This window comes from Drosophila arizonae, chromosome 2, assembly GCF_054131065.1.
Source record: "Drosophila arizonae isolate 15081-1271.41 chromosome 2, UAZ_ARI_1.0, whole genome shotgun sequence".
Taxonomy (NCBI): domain Eukaryota; kingdom Metazoa; phylum Arthropoda; class Insecta; order Diptera; family Drosophilidae; genus Drosophila; species Drosophila arizonae.
In genome coordinates this window covers 18,838,303-18,865,456 of record NC_142922.1, presented here as the reverse complement: position 1 = coordinate 18,865,456, position 27,154 = coordinate 18,838,303, and the positions used below count along the sequence as shown (strand labels likewise).

Below are 27,154 nucleotides of genomic sequence, written 5' to 3'. Positions count from 1 at the left end.
TGAGTATTTAAGTAAAACGAAATAGGATGAGTTTGATTTCCATTATGAGAGTAAATGTTGATGGAGTTACTATAATATACTATATAATATATATATAATAATGAAAAAAAATGGGTTCAGGGTATAATTAAGCTTTTAGCTAATCTAATCTACAAATATATGCTAATATGAAATTTACTCTTAAATAAAATATATTATACATACAACATTATAAATGTATACCTATTGCAAAAGTAACCCACTTTCTAGCCACTACAATTTCATATAAAATTCCCCAAAAAGGAGAAGAACATAACGAAGTCAAGAAGCTTTGAACTAATTCCTTTCATAGCCACTCCCATTGACACATTGCCATCTTCAAGTGAGATTCAGAGTATCCTTTAGTAGAGTATGCAGAAACAAATACAAAAAAAAAGCGAAAAAAAAAATCAAGTAGAGCAAAAAATCCAACTTGGTTTTTATTGCGCGTGATAACAAGCGGGGAGTTGCGTGGAAATGGGAATGGCAATGGGAGTGGGAATGAGAGTGGGAATGGGAATGGGAGTGGGTCCGGGTCTGGGCACTAGAGCTGGATAGACATGGGCACTGGGTTTTCAGCTTGGCTGGGCTATGCTGCTCTGGACAGCGCTGTTTGATGTTATTATAGATGACGATGATGGCGATGACGACAGCGTGTGGCACGCACACACACACACCCATACACACACACACACACAGCGAACGAAGTCAATGATGATTTTTGCCTTCTACTTCGGCCTCAACTTTGACTGACTCGGAGAGCTGCCAATCAGAGGCGACGCGGCAAATGTCTTCTTGTTCTAGCGCATGTTTCAGGTTGTCAAGACGGCGTCAAGTACCAGAATGGGCATGTGTGTCGGTGTGTATGCGTGTGTGTGTGTGTGTGTGTGTGCGCTATGGCCATTACTTTGTTGCCTAGGCATTGCTATTGACAATAATTCCAGGTAAGTTAACTTGACGCTGTCTGTTTCAGCTCATAAATCTCAACAAGTCTGCATCTGCCTTTCATAATTTATATGCTCGCATATCAAATAAATAACAATTTGAGCTAATACCAAGAAATTAGGTAGTGGAAAATGTGTTTTTCACACAAAAATATTAAGTATACGCAGCAATATTTAACAAAGGAAAAATTGAAAAAAATAAACATGTCTCATGAAATTAATAATTAATAATTAAACATAATTAAAATTTATTAATTTTGTGTAGCATAAGACTAATGAAAGTTTATTTAATTTTGTTCCACATTTAACAATATATTAAAGGTAAAGAGTATTAGAACTTTATTTGATGTTCTCCTGTCTATCCTCTCGAAATGCTGCTGCTCTGCTGCGCACTTTATTTTGCAATTTGATTAAGGATATTGACTAGAAAATTGGCTGCTAAGGTATTTGGCCGCTTTTCTAATAAAAGCCTCTGGCTAAAAGGAAAAGGTATAGCTTACATTTTGTACATTCGCCCAGAACTGCTGCTGCAGCTGCTGCTGCAGAGAAGAAACTGAAAGGTCAATGAAATAAAAGTCTAGTTAGCAAATAGGATATTCCCTGGAATTGGAATAGCCTCAACTCAAATTCAATACAAGAAATTACTTTGGAATATAATAATGCGATTCGTGCAATTAACATTAATTTTGATGGGCGCCCAAAATGTATTTAAATAAGCCAAAGGAATTCGTTGAATAAACATGAATTCAAATAGAGGCAAATTCCCATTACGCGCCGCTATGCCGAAGTAATTATAAGAGAAAAGCGCGAGTACATTTCCACGGCAGATATTTAAGTGAAATTTTCTTTATTTTTATTCTTTACCTGCTTCCGCTGTTGCTGCCATTGTTTAGGCCACACACACAGATCAGAGCTGGCAAAGCTCCTGCTGTTCTTGCTCCTGCTCCTGCTGCTGCCGCTGCTGCTGCCACTGAACAATATGCAATAATAACAATTTACATATTCATGAGCCGCTTACGCACACAAACACAGTGAAAACACGGCAGCAGCAGCAACAACAACAACAATAACAGCAATAGAGGGGGCAGAGTTTGCATAAAGAGCAGCCGCCGCTTAAAAGAAAAAACAGAAACAGCAACAACTCCCAATTCGAATAGCCCGGCCCGAGAATAGCAGAGACCTTTTGTTAAGCTGTGTAACTGTAGATGGCCAAATATTTATAAATGTTTATTTATTTTGTTCATATATAAATATATGTGCATATACATTTTCATGATATTTGCTTGCGGACGGAACTGCCAACTGCCAACTGCCAACTGGCAACTGGGGGCCCTGGCCGTTCGATTGATGCCTGCAAATTATATATGCAGCGTATTTGATTTCAAATTTGTTGATTTCAATATGGCCAATGATAATACGAAAAGGAAGAAGATGCTACAAGTAACATCAATTTTGCACTGGGTCTTGTCTTATTTATAGTTGTCAACATGAGTTAGCAGGCACTGTCTGTCTGTGTGTGTGTGCGTTCGTTCCTTGGGGAGTTTCTGGGTCAGCGCCGTTGGCTATGAATTGCAAATGAAAGGCAATTCTCAAAATAGCCGTAGTTATGCGAAATTTTCGAGGCTGTGGCTGTGTGGCAGCTGAAGCTGCTTTTGGTTGCTCTTAGCTTTTGCTCTTTGATAATCTCAGCAGAACCTACCACAAAAATAAATCAAAACAGCGAGCAGCGACGCCGGCAGCGACTGAGGCGTGCACCAAGCCAAACAAAAATGAAAAATACACGAAGAGCCGAACGAAGATGTTGTCGCTGTTCTCGCTTTGCAGCATCCACATTCCGACAGAGTCGGCGCTGCCATCGATTTTGCTCTCGCTCATGATTTGCTTTCCACTCTCTCCCACTCTCTCTCTCTCTCTCTCACACACAATGGCAGTGGCAGCGCCAGCAGCAGCAGCAGCAGCAGCAGCAGCTTTTGTGGACGCGCTGGACTCTTTGGCATGCTCAGCCAGCCAGTCAGTCAGGTACAGACAGTTGACGTGTGCGGTTTGTGCAGCGGCTAAGCGCAATAGCAGCGTATCGAGATAGTCATAAACAGAAAATACACAAGTTGCCTGCAGAGCGTCCATCGAGTGGAAGAAGAAGAAGAACAACAACAAGAGGAAGAGCACAGCGCATGTAACACTCGTGTGTGATAAAATGTGAAACACAAACAACAACAGCAATAGCAGCAGCAGTGACAATAACAACACGGCAAAATTGTCGCGCGCGTGTGACTGTGAGCGTGTGTCTGTGTCTCTGTTTGTGTGTATGTGTGTCTGTGTCCGTGTCTGTGTGTGTGTGTGCGAGCGCTGCGTGTCACATATCAGCTAAAAAGAAAGCAAGCATACCAAAAAATACAGTGGAAAACGCGCAGCGCAGCGGCAGAAAAATTCGTTCAACGGCAACCGCCGCCGCCGACGCCAACAGCAGCAGCAGCAGAAGCAGAAGCAGCAGCAGTAATAACAGCAGCGACGCCGACAGCGACGCCAGCAGCAGGTAGGGCGCAGCATTAATTTTACAGCAAGAGCAAGAATCGAGTGCTGGCAGCATACTCACCACACCCTGATCCTACAGGAGGCAGCGACAGCAGCAGCAGCAGCAGCAGCAGCAGCAGCAGCAACAGAAGCAGCAGCAGCAGCAACACCAAGAACAACACGCGGCAGTTGCGCAAAGAGCAGCATGCGCTCTCTTTCAATGCACGCTTCTCTTCTCTTCTCGCACACTCGGCTCTCAGCTGGTCTGCACGTGGAGCCTGTGCAGAGCAATTGGCATCCCAGTTGTGCTGAGTTTTTGGTTCAGTTGCCTTTTGTAATTTTTCGTAGCATACTTTTATGCTGCTGCTAGCTCAGCAATTTCTTTGCTGCTGTCGCTATTTATTGTCCCAGTGTCTCTGTGTATGTGTGTGAGTGTGCGAGTGTGCGAGTGTGTGTGTGTGAGCGCCTGCGATTGCGAGTCTGTGTGCTAATTGTGTTGGCCAATTTTTGAGCGTTGGCTCCCGCCTGGCGAAAATTGATACAATGTGTAAACAAAACTAAACAATTACGTGAATCGAAATTGAATTTTCTTGAACAACTGACCTTGCGGCCATTGAGATAACGATAACAGCATGAAGCTGTGCCACAATTAGAGCAATGGGCGGCTGCTTGATGGGCAAAGCCAATAAAAATGTAGGATAGTGTGTCAGCAAAATACACACAAACACACACACACACACACACAGATATATACAGGCTGAGATTGGCATGCCATGTGCGGCATGTGTACGTGTAAATGACCGGAAACTGTGCTCAAGTGCCTAGGCCAGTCCCCCTACCCCCTCCGCCAACCCACCCAGCCAATCGACTACTTCTCAGTAGTTCTGGCTGAGTTCTTGGCTCTCTACTTCTCTTGTTGCTGTTGTTGTTGTAGTTGCTGCTGCTTTTGCCTTTGCTGCTGTCTTGGAGCAGCACTTCAATTGTCAAATTGTTCTTGTTTATTGTTGCAATAGTTTTGTTGATGGACAGGTTTGAGCCCACTGACTGCTCCATGATGCTGTGTGTGTGTCTCCATGTGTGTGTGTGCGGTGTACACTCTGTTCGCCTTTCACTTGTTTTTAAAGTGATTTTCGCAGACGTAGTCGCTTTTTATGGCGCTTGTCGTTGACGTTGACGTCGTCTCCGTTCGCACAAGCAAAACAAAACAATCAACACGGAAGTCTTTTTTCGTTGTTTGCTTGTTGTTATTCTCGTTCTTTCTTCCATTTTGCTTTTTTTTATTGTTGTTATTGCGCTCAGCATGTGTGTGACTCACTATCTTTCTCTCTCTCAGTCTCCAAGTGTCTATGTGTGTGTGTGTGTGTGCGTAAATCAACGTGGCCTAGTGCGCTGCTTGAGGTTGACGTGCGCGGGCTTTTGTATGTACGATTTTTTTTCTGCTTTTTTTTTTTTTTTTTTGTTTCCAGCGCAGCGAGTTTTATGCACAAGTTGATTGTGAAGTGTTTTAGCTTTTGCGAGTTGACATTTAAGTTGTTTTTATTTTATTTTTCTTACTTCACTTCACTGCTCCCACGTTCCCGCCCAGTTCCGCCAGAGAGTTTCCCCAAGTAGTCGACAGCAGCTCAACCTAAGTGACTGGCCAAAAATATAACTTTGTGACTATGTTTTATGGAACTCACTTAGCGAGCCACTTTTTGAAATGATTTTGAGGACTATTCTTAGTCCATATCTAATAATATTTTACGCTCATGTTTATTTAAGCGCTCAACATTGTTTTGATATATTTATTGTCTCATTTTTAGCTCAATCATGCAATGACATATTGAACATGATTTTCGTTTGTTCAAGTGATGGAAGTATGCTTTGAAGGCTCTCCACATGCATTGAAAATATTGCAACATTTTAAAAGTATACCAAAAGTAAAGTAGTCCAGGAGTTTACCTCATTACTATATCAAATAAAAAATTTTAACATTCAAAACATGTTTCGCAAATTATCTGGAATATAAATCTGCTATCTGCATATATCTCTTATCTAGCTAAAGCTTAAAGTCGTTTCATTTTCAATATTGCCATCAAATGAGTTAAAGCTTAAACAATTTCCAACTCTTCTAGAGTAAACCGCTATTAAAGCTTCTGGCATCAATGCTAACTGATGAGGGTCGATTCAGAAGCAATTTAGAACCACAAATCACAGAATCCAGTTACAAAGCTAACTGTGACAGGTCGTAATACAAGCAGCTTTCATTGGAAATTGAATAAGCTCATAATTGCATTGCTCATACGCCACGTGGCAAATTGAATTCAATTCGAAATGCACGCGAAATCGTCAAAGGGCATCAAATGCATTTACCGAAACGAAAGAGAATTCAAAAAATACAAAATAAATGAAAGAACCCATTGAACTTTGTCCCTAGTGAAAAATGTCAAAAAAATAAAAATAAATAATATGAACAGCAACAACGAGAACAGAAGCGAGTGAACTGAATTGGGGAGAGCAATCAACAATTTTACAAAAATGTTGAGATACTCAAGGCAGCTGCAGATAGAGATACATAGATACAGAGATACAGATGCTTGGCGCTGAGCGCTGAGCGCAGACAAAGGCAAAAGGCAATTATAGAAATATACAGACGAGCAGCAACAAATAATAAAAGCAACTTGCCATAGACAATCACAACAGCAACAGCAAAAGCAACAATAACAACTACAAACACACCAACAATATTGTTGTTGGCGCCGCCGCCGACGACAAGTAGCTGCAAAAGTTCTGCAACGTTTTTCGCATATTAAACAAACTTGAAGTAGGCGACGGAGGCAGCGACTGTGGCAGCAGCAGCAGCAGCAGCAACAGCAGCAGCCTCATTATTTATTTGATTGCCCGCACAGCTAGTGCTCAAATTACCCCTAGGGAGAGCTGTACCACAGCCAGAGAGAGCACAAAAAATATATATATATATTTATATATACATATAAAGAAATAGAAACAATCGTCGTTGTCGGCAATGGACATAAATGTAATTAATAAGGCAAATTAATGCAAACAATAATACAAATTCATTTTCATGCACAAATGAAACTAAATTACAACAACGTGCGCTGCCAACACTGAGCAGCTAGATTCCCCCAGCGCACTTGATGGGGTCCGCCGATGACGAATAGAATTACACACTAAAACGCATTTGCACTAATGTCTCTTATGTTTCGACTCATCATATTTAGAAAAGAAATACATTAAATAAAATTATTTCAATAGAAAAGTCGAGTGTACAATTACCAAATTTTTCACCCAATGCATTGCTGAAATAGCTCATTAGTGGCGGCAGAATTATGTAGAGTAATGTTAATGATAATGACAATAATAAAACAATGACAATGACAATGACAATGACAATGACAATGACAATGACAATGACAATGACAATGACAATGACAATGACAATGACAATGACAATGACAATGACAATGACAATGACAATGACAATGACAATGACAATGACAATGACAATGACAATGACAACGACAACGACAATGACAATGACAATGACAATGACAATGACAATGACAATGACAATGAAAATGACAATGACAATGACAATGACAATGACAATGACAATAACAATGACGATGACAATGACAATGACGATGACAATGACAATGACAATGACAATGACAATGACAAAATTGATAATTCCAAATCATATATTTCTCAGCCAAAAAACCTTTCAATGAATATTTCTGTTCGACTCTTGTTCTGTTAATTTGCTAGACATAGAATATGGAATTCTTGACATAATATCTGTTTAATGTGTGGCCAACTAGTTGCTCTAGTGTGTTATGCCGACTGTCGATTGGGTGCATAGTATATATGTACACTAATAAGCACAGGCCACACAGTGATACAAACACACACATACAAACGTACACACAAAAAGAAAAGCAAAAAAAAAAAAAAAAGAAAAAAACTAAAACAACAAACACATCGACAACTAAACAGTTCGTTGAGCAGAAAAACGAGGAAATCTACTTAATCACGTTTAATTAAGGTGAGTTTATAAGTAGCTGTGTGTATTAGTGTGCCGCCTATACATTAACGTGTGCACGTGTGTGTGCGCTTGACTACTTTTTTTTGCGAATTCCTTTTATTGCTTTTATGCAGAGCTAAAGACACAAAAGCACTCGCCAGGTAATCGCCGAGGCCAGGCTTCAAAGCGGTTTCGGGTCCCTACTATAAACCAAACAGCTTTCATGTGCACATAAATGCAAATTAGGGTTAAATGTTGATGTGTTGTTGACTGTATGTATGTGTGTGTGTGTGTATATATACGTGTGTGCAGCATTGCGGATTGTAATAATAAGCAAGTGCTTAGCATAAATGGATTTATTGGCTGCACATTCATCAAGAGTCAAATGTTGGCACTTTGTTTGCATTAGACGCTTAGTTGGGCATTATTTCCCTTTCAGCATTATAATGTTCTCTATATATGGTGCTTGATGTAATTGTTGCTGGTCAGCATCTTAGACACACTTGGCTGGTCATCGGTGCGCTGCCCCACTCCACTTCACTTGCTAGTCTTCAGGGGTATAAAATCATCAGTGGGTGTTATGAATGCGAATTTCTTCTTCTTCTCTTCCGCTTTTTTATCTCCCCAAAACGATAGTTGATCCATGGCCTCAATACGTGATTGCGGTTTAGGATTTTTCATGGTCTCCAGTTCTTTTTCCTCGGTGCTTCGTAACACCATCTCCCGCACGGCATTCAGCTCGATTCGCTGAATATCGGCCAGATCCGTTTCCGGAAAAATCTTAATCAGATGGTTGCTCCCGGACATGGTTACGTCTCGTACTAAAACTTATGATACCGTTTTTTTTTTTTGTTTTTTTTTTAAGGTGTTTTTTAATTGCAGAAAAAAACTTTTAACTTACAGCAAAAATTTTTGCCTCTTGAAAAAAACAATTTCAATTATTATTTCAAAGCCTATTCGATGGGTTTTCTTTTCAAGTTTTACAGTGAAACCTTAACACCTGTGTTGATTAATGACGAAATAATAATTTAATCGTACGTCAAGTATTGTAATACACTTGTAAATTTTATAAAATATCTTCATCCCCAGCCCAGTTGTTAGAATACGTACTGTCTAGCACAAAGTTTTAGTTTAAGCTTACAACGCTATTTTATTTTGCTTTGTCATAATTTTCGTTAGGTCTGTTTTTTTTTCGATTCATCATCAAAAGTTTTGTGCTTGCTCTTTGAGTCACTTCGCATTATCTCGTGCAATCTTAGTAATTTGTGTACCTTTGCTGCGACGCTCTATTCAGTGATTCCGACTTCTGTTGCCAATCCTCGTTAGTTCCTTCCCTCACTCTGCCTCTGACTCGCCCACTCCCCCTCTCTCTCTCTCTCCCTCTCTCTCTCTCTCCCTCTCTATCTCTCTCCCTCCCTCTCTCTCTCTCTGTTCTCTGTGTCATTGCTGTGATTGTCACATATGCGCCATGGCTCGTTGTTGCGCCACATCGAATGAGCGGGAATGACATGCTGCTGCACAGTGGCAACCTTCTGCTCATTCGGTTAATTGAAAAATCATGATGGTGCTCATCATTAGCAAGAGCTTCGTGACTTATGTCGTACTATACAACTACCCGCAGCCGTCTGCCTTCCACTGTTTTCCATTTATGTAATCGATGCATGTCAAACAGCAAGCACAACAACTGCATGGCATGTGTGTTTGTGTGTGTATGGGAAAAAATGGTAACGGCAAGCGCAACGAAACGTAACAAATGGCTGCGAGAAAGGAGAGGGGGGAGGGAAGAGAGGGTAGCGGGCGTGACAACTAAAACGGGGCATAAAAACCTATCAAGTTGTAAGCTCGTTGATTTCAATTTCTGAATGCAAAATGCAGTCGCATTTGCATATTGCACATACGCCATGTGGCACATCGCTCAGCACGTACTTGGACAAAAAGGAACAACAAAAAATTCTTTCTAATTAAGCGCCAGCTAGAAATTAAAAAACATAAAATGCCTGTCACATGACTCTGTGTGTGGGTGTGGGTGTGTCTGGGTTTCTTCCTCCCCATGCTCTTATCTAATTGTTTTGTATTGTATAAATTTGCGGCTTTGGAACGAGGCAAGGCGAGGCGATGCGAGACGGCGCTTTGCTTTTTATTGCATAAACAAAATGCGAGGATTTTAGTTTTGTCGCTGGCTAAAAAGTACATAAATATCAAATAAGTCACGTTTCCGGCATTCTAGCAGCAGCCCCCAAATACACTCATCTACACACACACATACAAATAAAAAAATAAATAAATAAAAGTGCTTTGTTGTGGCGTCTGCGGGCAGCGAGAACAACACATATTTATATACATATATACATATACATATACATACATATACATATACATATACGTATATATAAATAGTCAAACGAAAGCCACGGACTATAGCAAACAAAATGCTAAAATGAATGTTAAATAAAAGCATAAAAAAAAAAAAACAACAACAACAACAAAAGCTCAAGTGGCGCGTTGGCTCGCTGGATCGGACAACTGGTCCGTATTCAAAAAGTTTTTGATTTGTAAAGTTATACGGTTCAAGTTGTTTGTGGAACTGTGATATTTTCCCGTACCTTTTAAGCTGATTTGCAGATTATTATCAGCAGCAACAGAAGCAGCAGCAGCGGCCACAGCGGAGCAGCGGGACCTCTGCCAACAACAATGGCCGGAGAGTCGTTAAAAATAATGTACTACATAAATACCCTTTCTGCGTTTCGAACTCTAAGCGCCAGTGAGAGAAGTCGCAAATTGTAAGTGGCGCCATCTGCTGTTGTAGTTGCGCCAAATAGAATGCATGGCCCAAGAAATTTGAATTTCATTAGCTTTCATTACTCGAACAACATTGTAGGGATACCAAACAATAACCAGATAAATGAAATTAGCTTCAAGCAGCCTCTGTTGCGGCAATTAATCGAAAACAAATTTTCAATATTACAAGCCAATTGGAGTGGCATTTGTAAGAGAATTGCTAAATATTGTTGGAATTTGTGGGAACAAGGCGCAGCTCGCGTCAATGTTAAGCTAATCAATATATTTTAGTATCAAATTAGCTGTGAACAGTCTGTTATCTCTATCATTGATTAGTGCAGTAGTATCTTATCAACAAATAAGCACAGTCAATTAGCTATTTAGCGTGTCTTCGCATACCCCATATACCCTGTAGATACAAGTTATATGCACACCTGGCCATTCACCCAGCAGGAGCAGCAGCTTCAGACAACTGCCAACTTATTTTTATGCACCGCATTTTTATTTTGCCATTCCCAGAGTTTATTGTACTGCACACACACAGGCACACAAACACACACACACACACACACACACACACACACACAGCAACACATGCACACACAGCTCATACTGTGGCATTTATTATGGACGCTTTATGTGCATATTTTTATATACACTTTATGCTCGGGTAACACAACTTAGTCACGCAGCATGTGCTGCACTACTGCAGTCATAAACTAAAGTAAATACTATTTCTTTTTATGCATCGTCCCGACCATTGCAGTGCTATGAGAACCCGCCATAATAATAAAATTTGATACATCTATTGATTTAGGTTTCGTGGAGAACATTAAATTAAAATCGCTGAAGTCGGCGACTATTTAATGTTGTTATCTATAAAAAGCAAAAACGAATCTCGTAAATGAACGGAGCTGAGCTTCCCATATTTCATGCTTTATATTCAACATTTCTATAGGATTGTAGACTTCAATAAAAATTCAGATTTATTTTAAGCTCACTCAGAAGTTTACTTTGAAACAATGCCACAACAATATAGGCATAATCTTATCTCAATTATTAATATTATCATTTTGACATATTTCAAATCGAGCCATTCAGGAAGGGCATTTCCAGTTGTTTCTCCCTGTTGTGCTAAAGTAATAGAGCCAGCTCGCTTTATAGCCATGGCTGAATACCGTTTACTTTGCATTTTTACGACTCGAATTTGTCGTCTGTTGGCGTTTGCTTCGCCTGCAAGTTTAATTGAATAAGTTTTAAGCGGATTCCAGTGGCAGGCAGCTGTTGCTGTCTTTGTGCCACACGGCGTATGTGCAATGCTTAATTGAAAAATTCTCTAACTGCGTCCAGCGCTCAGTGCTCACACAGTCCAGCCTGATTTTTGAATAACAAATGGTACCACCAACAATCACAACAACAACAACAACAGCAACAAATACAAATACGGCACACAAAGGGAAGCGAGGTGCTGCAATTTGATTGCTGCCCTTCCCCCAGCCAGATTTGCATTCATAATGCGCTTTCATAAAAGGGTTATGAGCCGAGAACGTCAAGCTTAGCATAATTGGCGTCCAGCAATTGGATTAGCACCGACTCCCCATAAATATTTGAGCTTAATTTGCATCGAGCGCAATTTACGACTCACTGTTGCCAGAAACGAACGAAGTGGGAAATGTTTTATTAAACAAAAATTGGGTTTGGTGAATATTTTCTGAGCTGACGCACATATTTTGGGAACATTTTGGAGGCCCATGTCTGCTCATGATATATTTATAAATATTTTACTAAATTGTTATTTTAAAAAATTATTATTATTATTATTATTCTAATTGACTAATATTCAAGAATAAATTATGATTATACTGTTAGTCTATTATGAATATGCATTCTATCGAACTAATATGAAATCTTATGTAGCACCGTCTTTAAGTTCTGGGATAAAGTTTGGGAAGTTTCCGGCATATTTAACTCCTATATGTAATCTCAATCAGTTGAAATCCTTTTTTACTCTTTATGCGTTCCAGCAACCAATTATATGTTTATATATTAATATGCCTCATTGTTATACTTACGGCCTTGGCAGTCAGGCTGCTCGATGTCCTGACCATTTCCTGTGCAGAGCCCGGTGCCCAGAAGTGGAGCATCGAGTGGATCATGATAGCTGCAATGTGCGCAGCGCCAATTGCAATGATGTGCACAGGAAGACGGCCATTTCCATATCCCAATGGCTGCTGGCAGCACTTGGACGAGTTCCCTATTTTGTTTCCACCTCTGCTGAATCCTCTTTTTCTGTAATATAAAAATCAAGCAGTTGCCTTTGTGCGTTGCCTACCTTTGGGCGCTGCACGTGCTCCAGATGCTGCTGCTGGCACACTCAACCACACACACACACACACAGAGAAAGAGACACAGAGTGAGAAAGAGAGAGAGAGAGATTCGTACGCACGTCGAAATGTAATTTCATGGCACACAAGTTTTTAATTAAATTTCATGGCAGACGATGCAGCCGAAGCTGGCAGCAACAGCAGCAGCAGCAGCAGCAGCAGCAGCAGCAGCAGCATCAGCAGCAAGGCAGACGCAAGGCAGCGGCAGCCTTTTAACATGCAATCAACAAACCACTCTGGCATGCATATAGGGCAGCCATACAAGTGCATATGTATGGCCATAAGTTTATATGTGTGCACTTACACATATATATATATATATGTTATACACATATATAATACGCATACAAATGGCACAAAAAACTGCACCATTAATGCGTTTTTCAAGTGGCAGCTTCGGCTGCAGCAGCGGCAGCAGCTGCATCTGCTACAGCGGAAGCAGCTGGCGAGGCGGCCATTTTGCAGGCGGCCAACGATCCACATCCGCTGCTGGACAAGCCATTGAAGTTCATCCCCTTCGTCATCCTTTACTGCACACCCCCCTCCCCTTCCCTCTCCGGCACGACCTGCTGTAATTTCACAACCTTTCACTCTTTGGCATGCTCGAGCAGCAATCATCGTCACATAATTTTATTAAGCTCTTAGCCAGTCAGCGGCCACAGCCTGCTCGGGCTCTGAGCTCCTGCTGCTGCTTCTGCTCTCAATTTGCGGTTCACTGACTTATGCAACATACTGTCATTGTTGTTGTTGTTGCTGTTGTCGATGATGTTGCTGGACAACATTCCAAGCACTTAAGCTTCATGTTCATTTCAGTTCAGTTCATTTCTATACTTTTAATGATCAAGCAAAACCCTAGGCTTAAGAGAGAAGAATTACAAGCAATTAATGGTAAACTGAATATATATTATATTTTATATTTATATATTTATATTTATATATTATATTTTATATTTATATTTTATATTTTATTTATATTTTATATATTTATATTTATATATATATATTTTTTTTTTATCAATCTATTAGCTGAAGAAAAAGCTTTGTCCTCATCAAAAACACATATATTGTACATTATTATATACTAAATACTATAGAATCTTTTACGCCTTTCACGCCAACTCAACATATCAATTTCTTGTTTTTTTTTTTTTTTTGCATTTTAATTCTGACCTTTGCTGGGTATGCGCCAGTCGGTAAGGTTTCTTGGCTGTAAAAGTAATATTTTCTCATTTTAATTATGCACTTGGCTGATTGGCAGTTCACTTAGCCGCGCTCAAGCTGACTGCCGGGCAGATCAAATTGCATTTAGAGCTGCCAAATGGCTCAGGCTGCAGGGCAGAGCGAGCAATTAATTGCAGATAGGGTATGCGGATGTCGTGGCTTCCAGGCTAGCAATTTATTTAATTAGCCACGAAGGTTCGCCGAGCGTTTGCTGGCAAATCAAACAAAAATGCCTGTCAAGCTGCTTGCCAAAGACACTTTGACTTTGTTTATGGTAAACAGACAGCAAGCGATATGGCCTTCGGCTTTTAGCGTGGGCGTGGCAGAAACACGACCACCCACACACACACACACACAGATATATATATATACGTATGAGTGCACTGTAGCTAATGCAATTCGCCCGCTGGCCTTGTGTTTTCGTTGTTGCTGTGGGCTGTAGTTCTTAGACAAGCGACAGCCGCTGTCCCACAATCTGTCTGCGGCAAGCAGATATATGCACACACACACGCACATACCCATACACACACATACCCATATGGTACACACATGTGGTGTTTGTTTGCTGGCATTGCTGAGTCGCAGCGGCGAGGCGCTGGCGGCTCGGTTAGGTGAAGCGCAACAAGTTATGCAGCCGCAATTAGTTGGCACGTTCCTCCACAAAATTTCTTGGCACTAATGCCAAAACCCAAGCCGCACAGTCGACGACAAGAGCGGCAACAACTACAATCGGCAACAGCATCGGCATTTCAGCGTGCGGCATACGCGGCGTATGCGTTATGCAATCCCGACCGCACCCCGCCATGGCCCACATCCCGCATCCCACATCGCATATTCCACCTTCGACCCAAGCAAACACACTCGATTTAATGATATTTATCTATAAGGCACATCGAATGCCAATTAATTGACGGCATTATAGCTGTGCAATTCGACAATTGCAAATTTATAATGTGCAGCACATGAATGAGATGGCCTATTCAATGATCGTGAACAATTAACAGCAAATTGTTATTATTGAAAAACATGTTAATGCTCGCTGCAGTAATTCATGAGCACTTGAAACATTTCGCTTTTGTTTCTCATACACATTTCACTGAATGCCTGATTGATTGAATGATGGTCAATGAACGGTCCAGAAAACAATGTTGGGCTCATTTTCTTTTGAATTGTCTTTCGAGCTGTGGCAGGATGTCACAGTTGATACGAAAAGTATTCAAGCGGAATACTGATAGAATTTAAAGTGTGATGCGGCAATTGAATTTTGAGAAATTTTAAAATAATATATATTAAAACAAATTTTGGTATATACCAACAAAATATTATTTGTGTATCTCATCACGATGTGTTTATACTATGTATATTAAAATATTTGTAGCGCAATATGATTGCGCGTGTGTATACAATAAAATATTTTTGTAATGAATAATAAATTTCATTCACTTACATGCCAGTGTGAACAAAAATAAAAAATAATAATAATAATAATAAAAATAAAATTAAATAAAATTCGTATTATCGTTTCATATAAAAGGTATTAAACTTTGATTTCATATTTGGTCATGTTTATTATTTATTATTATTATAATTTTTTTTTAATATTTTTTTTTTTTGTTTTTTTTTTTTTAACAGTTTTATTAATATTCAGTATAATGCAATTTAATGGTCCGTATTTCATAATATATACTTTTTTAATCATCTCGAACAATATTTAATTTAATTTAATTTAGTCTTACTTTCAATGCTCACATTTTTTATGCACTGCCGAGTTTATTCTTTATTATTTATATTAATATTTTTTGTTTATTAATTTTTTATTTTTTTCTTAACAGTATTTTTAATATTCAGTATAATGGAATTAAATGCTACATATTTCAAATTATTTTTTTTTTTAATCATCTCGAACATTATTTATTTAATTTAATTTAGTCTTACTTTCAATGCTTTCATCTTTTATGCACTGCCGAGTCAACAGTGTTTACATTAAAACTCGTTATAGTAGTAGTAAAAATATTTTTTATTTTATTACAATTATGTTTGAGAAGCATGCTCCAGCAAGGTTTGAAAAATTTCTTTTATGATCTCATTATATTCAAATGAAACTTTCATAAATGCCAAAGTTTTTAGCATGCAAATGAGTCTAATTTCAATGCGTCTATATGCTGAAGGTCTATTAAATAAAGTAGCTCGGTCGACTCGACTATATATATGTATGTATATATATAGTTCGTGTGCTGTTAAAAATGAATGCACATTAGAGCTGACCTTTAAAACTTGCGACGACAGCAACAAGAACAACGTTTCTGATTACATTCATTATGCAAATAGATATACATAAATATTAAACAAATTGAGTGAAGAGCGCTCTATATAAAAATATATGACACATGTATGTATGCACTGTATATACTTTCATTTGTGTGTGTGTGTGTGTGTAGTGGTGTGTCCAGCAAATTTATGTGGCAATTAACAACACTCTGTGTGTCCGCAAAATATTCATTAAAATTTTCCATTGTTTGGCACGAGCAGATTTTTGTGGCTTATCGCAAATGCAATGTGTCTTCAGTTTGTAGTTCGCCTGGTGTGAGGTCTCTTGTGTAAATTTAGAAATTTATAGTTATTTAAAAATTCAGGCAAGCACACACTCACACGCAGATGAGTGTGGCACTTTTGTTGCCAAATATGAATAAATTATCGGTCCATTGTCTGCTGCTTGAAACGTAACCAGAAATGGTCTAGTGTCCTACAGAGAGAAGCTTAAGCCAAGACTTTGGTCAAAAGCGACACGGATGCGGACAGCCTGGCAGACCACGCACACACCCAGACACACACACACACACACATGGATCTAAACTAGTTGTGGTAACAGACAAGGCATTGTCTTAACCTCCTTGACTGCCCACACTCCATGCGAGTCGACTCGACTCGACTCGACTCGACTCGAGCCCTTGCAGATGCTGTTGACATGGCTTTTGTCATTTTCTGGTTACGGGCAAGCGAACAAAGCCAAAACTCGAAGGGTACGATTGGAAGTGGTTGGTGTACTGGTCGCTGGCATAGAAATGGGAATACCAACGGGATGGGCGCACTCAGCTGCATGTGGACATGGAACGTGAGCAAACTTTGACTACAGTTGGCGCCGTGTTGTTTATGTTGTATCGAATTTAAAGCACAGCTAAAGCGGGAAACGAAAGAACGTAAAGGAGAGCAGCTGAGAGGGGGAGAGGGAGAGAGTGGGCGAGTAAGAGAGAGAGAGGGATAGTCACAATGGGCTAATTTAGGCAATTTAAATGCATTAATTGCACTTGATATGCGATGTCCAGATAATTATTGCCGTATTTATTTACAATTTCATTTTATTTGTGTTAAGTGGCTTCTACAATTGCAAGCAATTATTTAATTTAAATGTGTTGCGGGAATATATTTAGATGCAACATGACAATTAGAGATTCCCAGAAAAATCGGTTATAATCGTTGCTTAGATTAGTTTCTCTGATCTCCAGTGCTCTAAATTTATTTAGTTCTCACATCTCAAAGTTCATTGAATTTCTTATAGAATATGCATTGCACATACGAATTGTGTATTTGTGAATTTATTCGATTCATTTGGGATATTCATATGCACCAAATTGATTAATAAATGTATTATTAATTTGTGAGTAAATAGATTGTCTTTGGTTTATTAATCGAGGGCACGTTTCGGCTCTTAGCAATCAGCTCAATGGCTGCTGCGAATTGTATAAAACAACTTTAACTACAGTTAAAGCCAACTTGGAGCATTACAGTTATTGTTGTTGCTGTTGTTGGTGTTGCCGGACAGGAAAAGTTGTCGAAAACAAATGCAGCATTTCAATTAAGTTGCTCTGGCAGCTAGCTAAAGCTGAAGATTGAACGCTCCATCGGGAGCTGCGGCATGGCCAAAAATGCGGCAGAGCCCGAGTTGCTCAACAAAGTTGAACAGCTAGCCAAATGGCTAGCATTGCTCATACGACCCCCCACCCCACGCTGCCAGCTAGCTCTCAGGGCCCTGCCCTGGACACAAAATAAAAGGTGGCACAGCCAAGTGCTACGGCAAATGGGCAAATCGTTAACATAGAGCCAACTCAATGGACAGGATTTTATGGCGAGAATCGAGCTGAATCGCAGACTCGCTGACTCGCTGGCTGACTGACTTGTCCTGGCTAGGCTGGGCAGGGCTGTCTGCTGGGGTCTTCGCATCGCATTTTGGCTTTCATTGTCAATTGACACTATTGCAACTTGCACTCAGCGCCGTGCTGGTCAAATTGACCGGCTCCTGCTCATGTTTGTGCTCGCGTTCTGGCTCCTGCTGCCACAGCTGCTGCTCCTGCTCGTGCTCCCACTCTTGTTTCCGGTCGTTTTGCCTCGCCTGGCGTTCGTGTGGGACGCGCGTTTGTTTTATGGCCCTGTGGCAGCAGCTTATTGCAAACGCTTTGCTTCAATGTGGCAACGTGTACCATTACCCAATGCATTTTACCACTTTGTTTACGGGCCAACTTTCGAGCGCAGCTGCAAATTGAAATTTGTTGCAGCTTCCGCTGGAGGTTGAACGCAACACTTGCGCTAATTAATTGGCATAGCAAATTAATATTAACTTTAATGTGTTTAACCTTGATTAATGAATAATTGACGGGCAGCTGCAGCAAATGACTAAATGACCAAATGGCTGACGGACTGCCTGGCTGGCTGACAGGTACGTTAACTTAAAGGCGAAACTCTCTTCAGAGCGGACGAAACAAAACACAAAAACAAAAAAGTACATCAAGAAAATGTTGACATTTTTAGCTTCATTAATCATTTAAGCGGGTCGCACAACTTGACAAGGCAAAAACAATGAATGCGGATGCTTTGCCTGGGGAAACAGGCCAAAAGCCATCACAACTTTTTCGTGCCCATCGCCTGTGGATTATTAATTACACAAATGGAACGGAGACCGGGCCACCTGGCCAAATATGCAAGTCAATAGCACGTTAAGTCAACAGCAAACGATATATACATAAAAAAATATATATGTATTTAAAAAAAGAAAAAACCGCATTAAATAAGGAAAAGGAAAACCGCGATTTACTAAAACCCTAAAAACAAGACAACAGTTTCCGTGGACACATAGCTATGGCGGGCACTGTAAGCACGCGACTTTCAAACGTAGTTGGCCTCGCTTTTTCCATGAAAACGTTTTTCTTCTGGTATATATGCATGAATTTCAATTTTGCTTGCAGCAAATAAGCTTACAGCAGCTCAATGATGCATTTACCGGGAAAAATGCATGCAATATTATTGTGCCACTAGCTTAAATACACAAGCGCGTAAACACGCACACACGCACACGCACACACATTTATCGATAAAACGACATGGCTCGATGGAATTTATTGAAAGCATTTCAGGCAAATGAATCGGCTGTATGAATATTGCGGGCAAAAAATACGCGCATGATGTTAAATAAGAATAATGTGACGAAAAATAAATAAAATATTATGTGCATAAAAAAATATATCAAAGGAAGAGTAAATATACATTGAAAATATATTTACTTTATTACTATGTAAATAAAAATATTAAAAAAGAAATATAATTGTGCAAAAAATTGTAATATTGATTTTAAAACCATAAAATGCTATTCTATTGTAAAAGAAAAAAAAAAACCAAAAAAAAAAAAAAAAAATACAAAAATAAAAAATAAGAAAAAAACTAATAAAACAATTACTTTGTAGAAATATAAAAACATATGCATATATATATATATTTTGTATTTCTTATAAAAGATAATAATAAAGTTCAATAAATTAGCTAGAAGGCAGAAAAATAAATTTCAATTGAAGCTTGCATTTTATAAAAAAAAAAAAAATATTATTAATAAAAATTATTATGTTTGCTTAATATTTACATTTTTGCAACGCTGGATATTGAAATAAGTTTTAAACAATACTTAGAAATATAATATAAGTTCAATAGGCATGTATATGTATATATATTATATTTTTTAGAAATTGATTCAATCTCAAATCTGAGGAATGTCTTTAATGGAGTGCCAAGCACTCGGAATGTAAATGCATAAATATAAAAACTAGTTGATATACATTTACATTTACATTTAAGCATAATAGCCCACCTTTTATGCAATTACAACTATTGTACAATAGATGTGTTTTTGCGATACACAATGAAATGCACTTTTCTCGTACAGTTGGACAATAAATGTTGGCATTAGCCAACACTAAAGCACTGTCACACAATTTAAGGCAATTATTTATTTGGCCTCCGAGTCCGGTACACTGACTGCTTATCTTGACAGCCATTAAATGGCGGCAGAGCGTTCGAAATTTCTGATATAGTAGATGTGTCGAGGCTCTCTCTCTCTCTCTGTGTGTGTGTGTGTGCATATACATATATAAGTCTGTGTATATGCTTTTGGCACGCACCGTGTCCATTTTTGGGGTTAGAAGCATGACCAGATCCTGTTTGTAAACACACAGGACTCGCCGGACGAACATGCGAGCGCCTGGTTATCGCGCTTATCACGCGACTCCTTTGCTCTATGGCTGGCTAAATGAGTATAATTTTTATCGGCCAGCCTTTGGGGGCTAGTTTAGTTTATTGACCCAACAGGACAGACGCCAACTAGGTAAAGTAACAGGCTGGCAATTTGTTATCCGTGTCGATGGGTCATAAATTCTGTCAGTGTATTTTGTGGATATGCTGGCCAGCTTCCATTTTCATGTGAGCTAATTTTGAGCTAAGGTTGAGATTCGTTTCGGTTGTCTCTAAAAATAGCATGCTCTGCCTCCCTCTTTCTCTCTCTCTCTCTCTCTCTCGTTTCACAAGCACACACGCCATGATAGATGATTTTGCTTTTTGTGTCTAATAATAGCTCTTCATTATTTGGGCTCTCGCATCCCTCGGGTGCCCGGTCGTCCGTTTCATTAAAATTTTCGCCTCAACGTAGGCAATGTATTGACATTTCAATTAATTAAGAGCCTGGAAACAGCGCTACGCGATGACCTACGGCCTATGCTGTGTGGCTTTGACAAACTACAACAACGACAACATCAAGAATACTATTATATTCGTGCTTATGTGTGTTTGGACAGAATTCTCTCTAAAGAAGAAAAATTGCTTCAGGAAAAGGTCAGCAACTGCAGCTAATGAATTAATTACAAGACAAAATGTCTTAAATCAGATTTCCATTGAACTAACAAACTTCTTGAGCCTGATTAATCGCATTTGCATTGTGCTTGGCTTAGCTAGGGTGAAAATATCTAAAAACAAATTTAAAGCAAATTATATTTGATTATTAATTGGCATAGAAACGTCGGATGGAAAATTACTTATCTCATATATTCTAATATAATTTTAGCCGGCATATTTTCACCAAAGCTATCAATCTGATTCTGGTTTGGCATTTGAAATTTATTTTCTGGAATTCCTTTGATAAAAGCACTGAGAACTTTCACAACATTTCAAATGCCAAAGAGCGTCAGAGTAAAGTTTACTCCGTGAATTTCATTTCTACTCATTTCCTGCAATGCACTTTGACCTTTACCGCGACGCGAACTCTTTACTGCACTTATTCCACTTCCTGCACGAGTGGAGACGCACACAGCGAATTTCATTTGTTGTTGACTGGCAATTGGAAATGTTTATTAAATGGCAGCCGGGATAAATGTTAAAGTTAAGTCTGCGGCTGAGGTGGGCTTTATGCAAATCCTTGCGCCACAATATCTCATACACACACACACACACGCGCACACGCACACAACTAAACTGCAAAATGCTACTAAGCCCACTTACTTACAATTTAGCAAGGCAAAAAATGGATGCGAAAATCATAAAAAAAACACAAAACAGAACAGAATGCTGCGAAAACGAGAGTGTCAAATTTTTTGCATACATAAAGAGACAGGCGAGGCAAATGAATCCAGCTTTATGGCACGCACACAGCCGCAGTTGCATGCAGGCACAGCAATAGAGAGAGAAGGAGAGAAAAAGAGAGAGAGATAGAGAGAGTAACACATAAACGCAATACTTGACTTTATTCCGTTGCCAGCAACGCAAGTGCCTCAATAGTGTGCGTGAGCGCGCTGTGTGTGTGTGTGCGTGTGCATTTATCTATGTGTGTGTGGACTACTTTCGCGCCGTTATACAAGCGGGCGGCACAAAATCCAATCAACATAACGAGCTACAAGCGCCGCTGAGCGGCATAAAATGAAAAAAAAAGTAAATAAATACTTATATACAGACGCCTACACACACACACTCACACATTTGCAGCTGTACGAATGTTGAAGTGTATGTGTGTGTATGTGTAGTGTGTAGTGTGTGCGTGTGCAAGCTCAACACGCTCGACATGCTGCTATTTGGCAGTGTTGCGAAACGCTGCACGAAATCAGAGCTGCCTTCTGCTGACGCCTTAAGCCCAACGCCTCCCTCCCCGCCCCACTCCCTGCCCTTCGCTCTTCTTTAAGGCTCCGAAAATAAACCGGAAAAGGGTAGACCAAAGCAGAATGCCCTGATGTTCCAGCATTTGCGAAATTATTGCCGGAATAATGCCCTAAGCCATATGCAGCACTTCCTCATTGCTGGCTCAGTATTTTAGCTTAGCAAGCAAAATCATTTCTCTTGCTTTCATAAAGTCCTTCGGCTGTGACCAGGAATTATGCTCGGGCCATCAACTGTTAGAGTCTCGAAACGCTTACGTGCAGTGCTAAAAAGCGCTTCAAGGTTTTAGCGAGAATCAAAGTATAACTGCTCAAAGGTCTCTTGGTATAAAAACAAAATATATTTCGCATAAAAGAATTATATTTTATAACTCTGATTAAAGTAGAAGTTCGTAATTGCTAAGTCTTTTCAATACATGCATCATACGAAGCTAATATCAGCTATTCCATTTCCTCTTTCTTGAGAATTATATATTAGAGAATTCTGAGAATTACATTTCTGTGAAGCTCATACCAATTCATCTTGAAAAGTGAGAGATTTTCATAGAGAAACTTGTTTAATCTATGGTAACCTTACCAGCTATATGATATACCTTATAATCCTAGCTCCGATTAATCAGATTAGCACAGCATAATTGCAACCTCTGCTTACATAATTGCTCCATTTTTCTCTCTCTCACTCCCTCTCTCTCTCTGTAACATAATGAACTGCTATGCTAAATAGCCTCATTAAATTATCTACCTCTGCTCAGAGCTCAGGCGAGTGGCTTCTGCAGCAAACAGGCAAATAATTCACAACAATTCACTTAAATTTAGAAGCAATTTCATTTCTATAAATAGATAATGTAAACGGACCAGCAGCAATTGGCAACCCTGCTGTGAACCCATTGACTGTCCATCCATGTAAGACCCAACTCTATATATCTTTTTGCTGCCCATTAATATTGTCCACAGAGCCTTTTGTGCTGGGCGTTCATTCAACTTATAGCCAAGAGCAGCAGCAACAGCAGTAGCAGGAGCAACAACAACAACAACAACAATCGCTGTGACAAGCGACATGCAAAAAAGAAAAAAAAAAGGCGGCATGGAACTGAAACTGAGACGCAGTGAGTCCTGCCCAAGCCCAAGCGAGAGGCTGGAGCTTGGGGGATGGGGATGGGGCCGAGGGAGGCAGACAAAAGTGTAGTAAAAACTGTGCGCAAAAGTGTGTCGACTTGGCAACAACAACGGCAACAACAACAACAACAAGAGCAACAAACAAATGAAATAAAAGTAAACCCATTTACACCACAGCCAGAAGAACGATGAGCAGCCCATGAACTGTGAGAAGGGGCTGTGGGTGTGGTTAACTGTGTATGTGTGTGTCTGTGTGTGTGCTGGGCGGGTGTGAGACGCTGCGGTGGCGCCAGCTGCTTGGCAAACGGCAAATGTGGGGCATTTGGCAGTCGCCGTTGCCGTTGCAGTTGCAGTCGCAGTCGCAGCTGCAGTTGCTCCGTCACATTGTTAACTTTCTTTGACAGCGGGCCAAAAACGTGGACCACCCGTGGAATGAACATCAGAGATGGGAGTGAATTGCATGAACTTTTACTCAAATTCTGTTTCGTCACGTCTTCTCAGGTCCTATCGCTGCGAAGTCATCTCTAAGTCATGTCAAGTCACATCAAATTGAATTATATATAACATGATGTACAAGTATATAATCAATATATAACGACCACTATATACATATCGTTTAACGTCTTAAAGTATATTAGATTTGACATGTCAAGTCCTAGATCTATCTATATATAGCTAGATCATGCTAAATACTAATTTGGCATTTATGGTTTGGAAGGTTTAAAACTTAAGAAGCTCTGTATATTTCTCAAAACTTCTCGTCTCATATTGTGCTTAAATTTCAAATCTAAAATATTTATTATATAGTCTTAAGCTGAGATGCTTCTCAGCTCAAAAGCTATCGGCTCATTCGTGTCACGCCATTTGAACTTTACAAAAATAATTTCTTGTTATTGCCAGCCTTATCCCAAAGCAAAATATACAGTTCCTCTATAATACGATTCATGAATACTATGTCACTCGTGTCACGCACGACTCGCGCTCCTCTCTATCTCTAGCTTCGAAGGCTCGATAGGTGTGCGCATGATTTAGCATGTGTTAGTCGCTCGCTGCTGTTGCTGCTGTTGCTGCTGTTTCAGTATCAGCTGAAAAACAGTCAGCAGGGCTGCCATGGCCAGACGAGGCCTGCAATGCAATAGCTAAAACAACAAGAATGACAACAGCACGAGCAAAAGCAGCCGCAACAACAACAACAACAGGAGCGACAGCAACTTTGTGTATTTATGGCACGAAATTGCAGGCACAGCAGCAAATTAACACAATGCGAATCCTGGCCAGCCTGTTGCCTTTCTCATGCCGATTGCGTTAAATTGATTATTTGGTTGCACAGCAGCCACACACACACAAACACACACAGCAAGGGAAGCACACCACTGCATTCCCATCAAACACAACACATTCAATTCCGAACGACTTGGTCATGGCCAACACCATTGCAATTGTTGTCCTGCCTGGTGATGTCCTGGCCCGCTGTTCGCTACTCACTGCCCACTGCCCAATGCCCAATGCCCACTGCCCCTGAGTGCTTCACTGCTGATATGCATAAAAGCCGCATTCCGCAAGGGGCGTGGCAGCCGCACACGCACTTATCGGCATTCACAGCACGTCGGCACTGACGTGGCCCAATGGAGTGCACAAAAATGCTTATAAAGGGATTAATTCGATTGCAATATTCACAGTTGTATTGGACCACACTCTGGCCATGGCTTCAGCTTTCCGATCCTAGCTTCGGCTTCGCTCCCAGCAGGAACTCGCTGCCCATTCTCGGTCAGCGGCATTGTTTTAATTGTCCGGCTCGTAATGATTTTTTATGGGTCTCACCACCAATAACAATTTGCATACAGCTTTTTAATCTAGTCTACAATTGGGCATCGTTCAATCCAGCGAGTGTACATATACATATATACATGTAAATGTGATCCGTGAAGTCTTGAATGATTATGATTGCCTTTGTTGCCGTATGGGCAATCTGTAAATTATATTTGTTTCCCAGAACTTTTCTCACTAAATAATATTGTACTAAATAATATTATAAAATATAACGAATTTTCATTGCCCATTTTCTGCACTCGGCTTCTCTTGATTTGTCATCTCTATTTAGTCTCATTTGTCACATAAACATTCCCAGCAATATCTTCGGACATTGTCTAATAAATTTCAATATCCAATTGCACACACATACACACACACACAGACAGACACCCACACACAAATACACATACCTTCCATGCACAAGCTTAAATGATAGCTGACCATTTCAAAAAGACGAAGTTCGAATAGAAATAATTGAATTTAAGGCAATCATACATATACACAAATACATATACATATACACATATAAATAGTTACATGCACAAGTTTGTGCTTCTCTGTAGGAATTCTCTTCCAAAGTTAATTGGTTCAATTTGATTTTGAATTAAATTTCACACGCATCGAGTAAAAACGTCCCCAACTGTGTGTGTGCGTGTGTGTGTGTGTGTGAGTCAAGGTGTGGAATTTAACATTTGGGAAATTAAATTTGAGTGTGCATGAGAAGGTCAGGTGCAGATTCAATTTATACGAATTAACATTAAGATGTCTTGAGCAGATATTCAAATAATTCGCTTCTGGCGCATTAGGCTAAGACAAATAATGATGACTGAATAAATGCAAGTTAATTTTAACAATTACCGTTTTCTCTTGCAGTCCGTTAACAGCCTTAAGCAGCGGCTCATCCAGCTATTTGGCATCGGCTTAGACATCTGGGCATTGAGCTTGTGCCTAGCCATGGGCACCGGACACTACTTCTGGGCGATCTTCTACTTTACCAGCCTGTGCAGCGCTTCCCTGTAAGTAGACGTCTTCCTTAGCGAACATGCATCACACACAGTAGATGCTAAAAGTATGCCTCTTTATGTTCTCACTTTTGTTCTCTGTTATTTTCATTCACGCTTTAATTTTGTTGTTTTTGATTTTTGACTTCATGTTGCACTCGAGTGTTTGTGAGTGCCGCTCCAAGCGGGTCATTTGCATACAAATGCCGTTAATTTTCCAGATGGCCACGCCCATGGCCCAAAGAGGCCGTAATGCATATGCCGTATAAGCATCCATACACATGGCACACACATCTAGAGTGTGTGTCGCCTATGAGATACATGATATATACATAAATTTCAAGTAGTGCTTTAGTCAGTTGTAGTTCGCTTATTCGCCCCGCCTCGCCTCGCCTCTGCCGCCTCTTTACACCCATCCCAGCAACGCCCGCATTACCATAACATGTTTTTATGCATTTAAACACTTTCACTCCTCTAACAAACATCATCATTAAAATGTAATTAATTTTCATGTAATTTTTGTCGGAGCATAAATTTTGGAATTATTTACGCTCAAGCCGAGGACAGAGCCGGCCAGCGCACCTTTTGTGGCTGGGCTTTGTCGAGGCTTCTGATAAGTGCGACAGTGTATAATGCAGACGCCAATTCTGATTCCACAATCGAACACACGACACTCAATTTGTATATAAAAGCCAGATCAAAAAGCCGAACAAATTTCAGCCAAGTCTCACTGCTGTAAATTATTATGCGAATATATTTTTTATGCAATTCTATACTAAGGAAATTATTACAACAAATTTGTTCAGCATCTTTTTCAAAACTACTTCAAATAATTGCCTAAAATAAAAAACAATTTGTACACAAACCCCAAAAAAAAAAAAAAAAATAT

At 39.8% G+C, this 27,154-nt stretch overlaps 1 protein-coding gene and 1 long non-coding RNA gene across 24 annotated transcripts in view; one reads left to right on the top strand and one right to left on the bottom strand.

Annotated features, from left to right (window-relative positions):
* Positions 1–2,960: 2,960 nt before the first annotated feature.
* Positions 2,961–27,154, top strand: part of GluClalpha (glycine receptor alpha 1) — a 46,938-nt gene continuing 22,744 nt past the window's right edge. For 21 of the 23 annotated variants that reach the window (XM_089462742.1, XM_089462758.1, XM_089462741.1 and 18 more), the window contains exon 1: positions 26,138–26,280. In XM_089462742.1, the coding sequence (XP_089318868.1) occupies positions 26,219–26,280 (62 nt within the window). In that variant the 5' untranslated portion in view covers positions 26,138–26,218. Of the gene's footprint in view, positions 3,496–4,641; positions 7,519–26,137; positions 26,281–27,154 lie in introns of those variants that run through there. The other 2 variants (XM_089462756.1, XM_089462757.1) reach the window with 2 other exon arrangements.
* On the bottom strand, positions 7,839–8,613 carry LOC149270490 (uncharacterized). Its single transcript, XR_016268650.1, has 2 exons — positions 8,399–8,613; positions 7,839–8,324 (listed from the first exon to the last, which is right to left on the bottom strand). It is a non-coding gene; the product is annotated as an uncharacterized LOC149270490 (long non-coding RNA).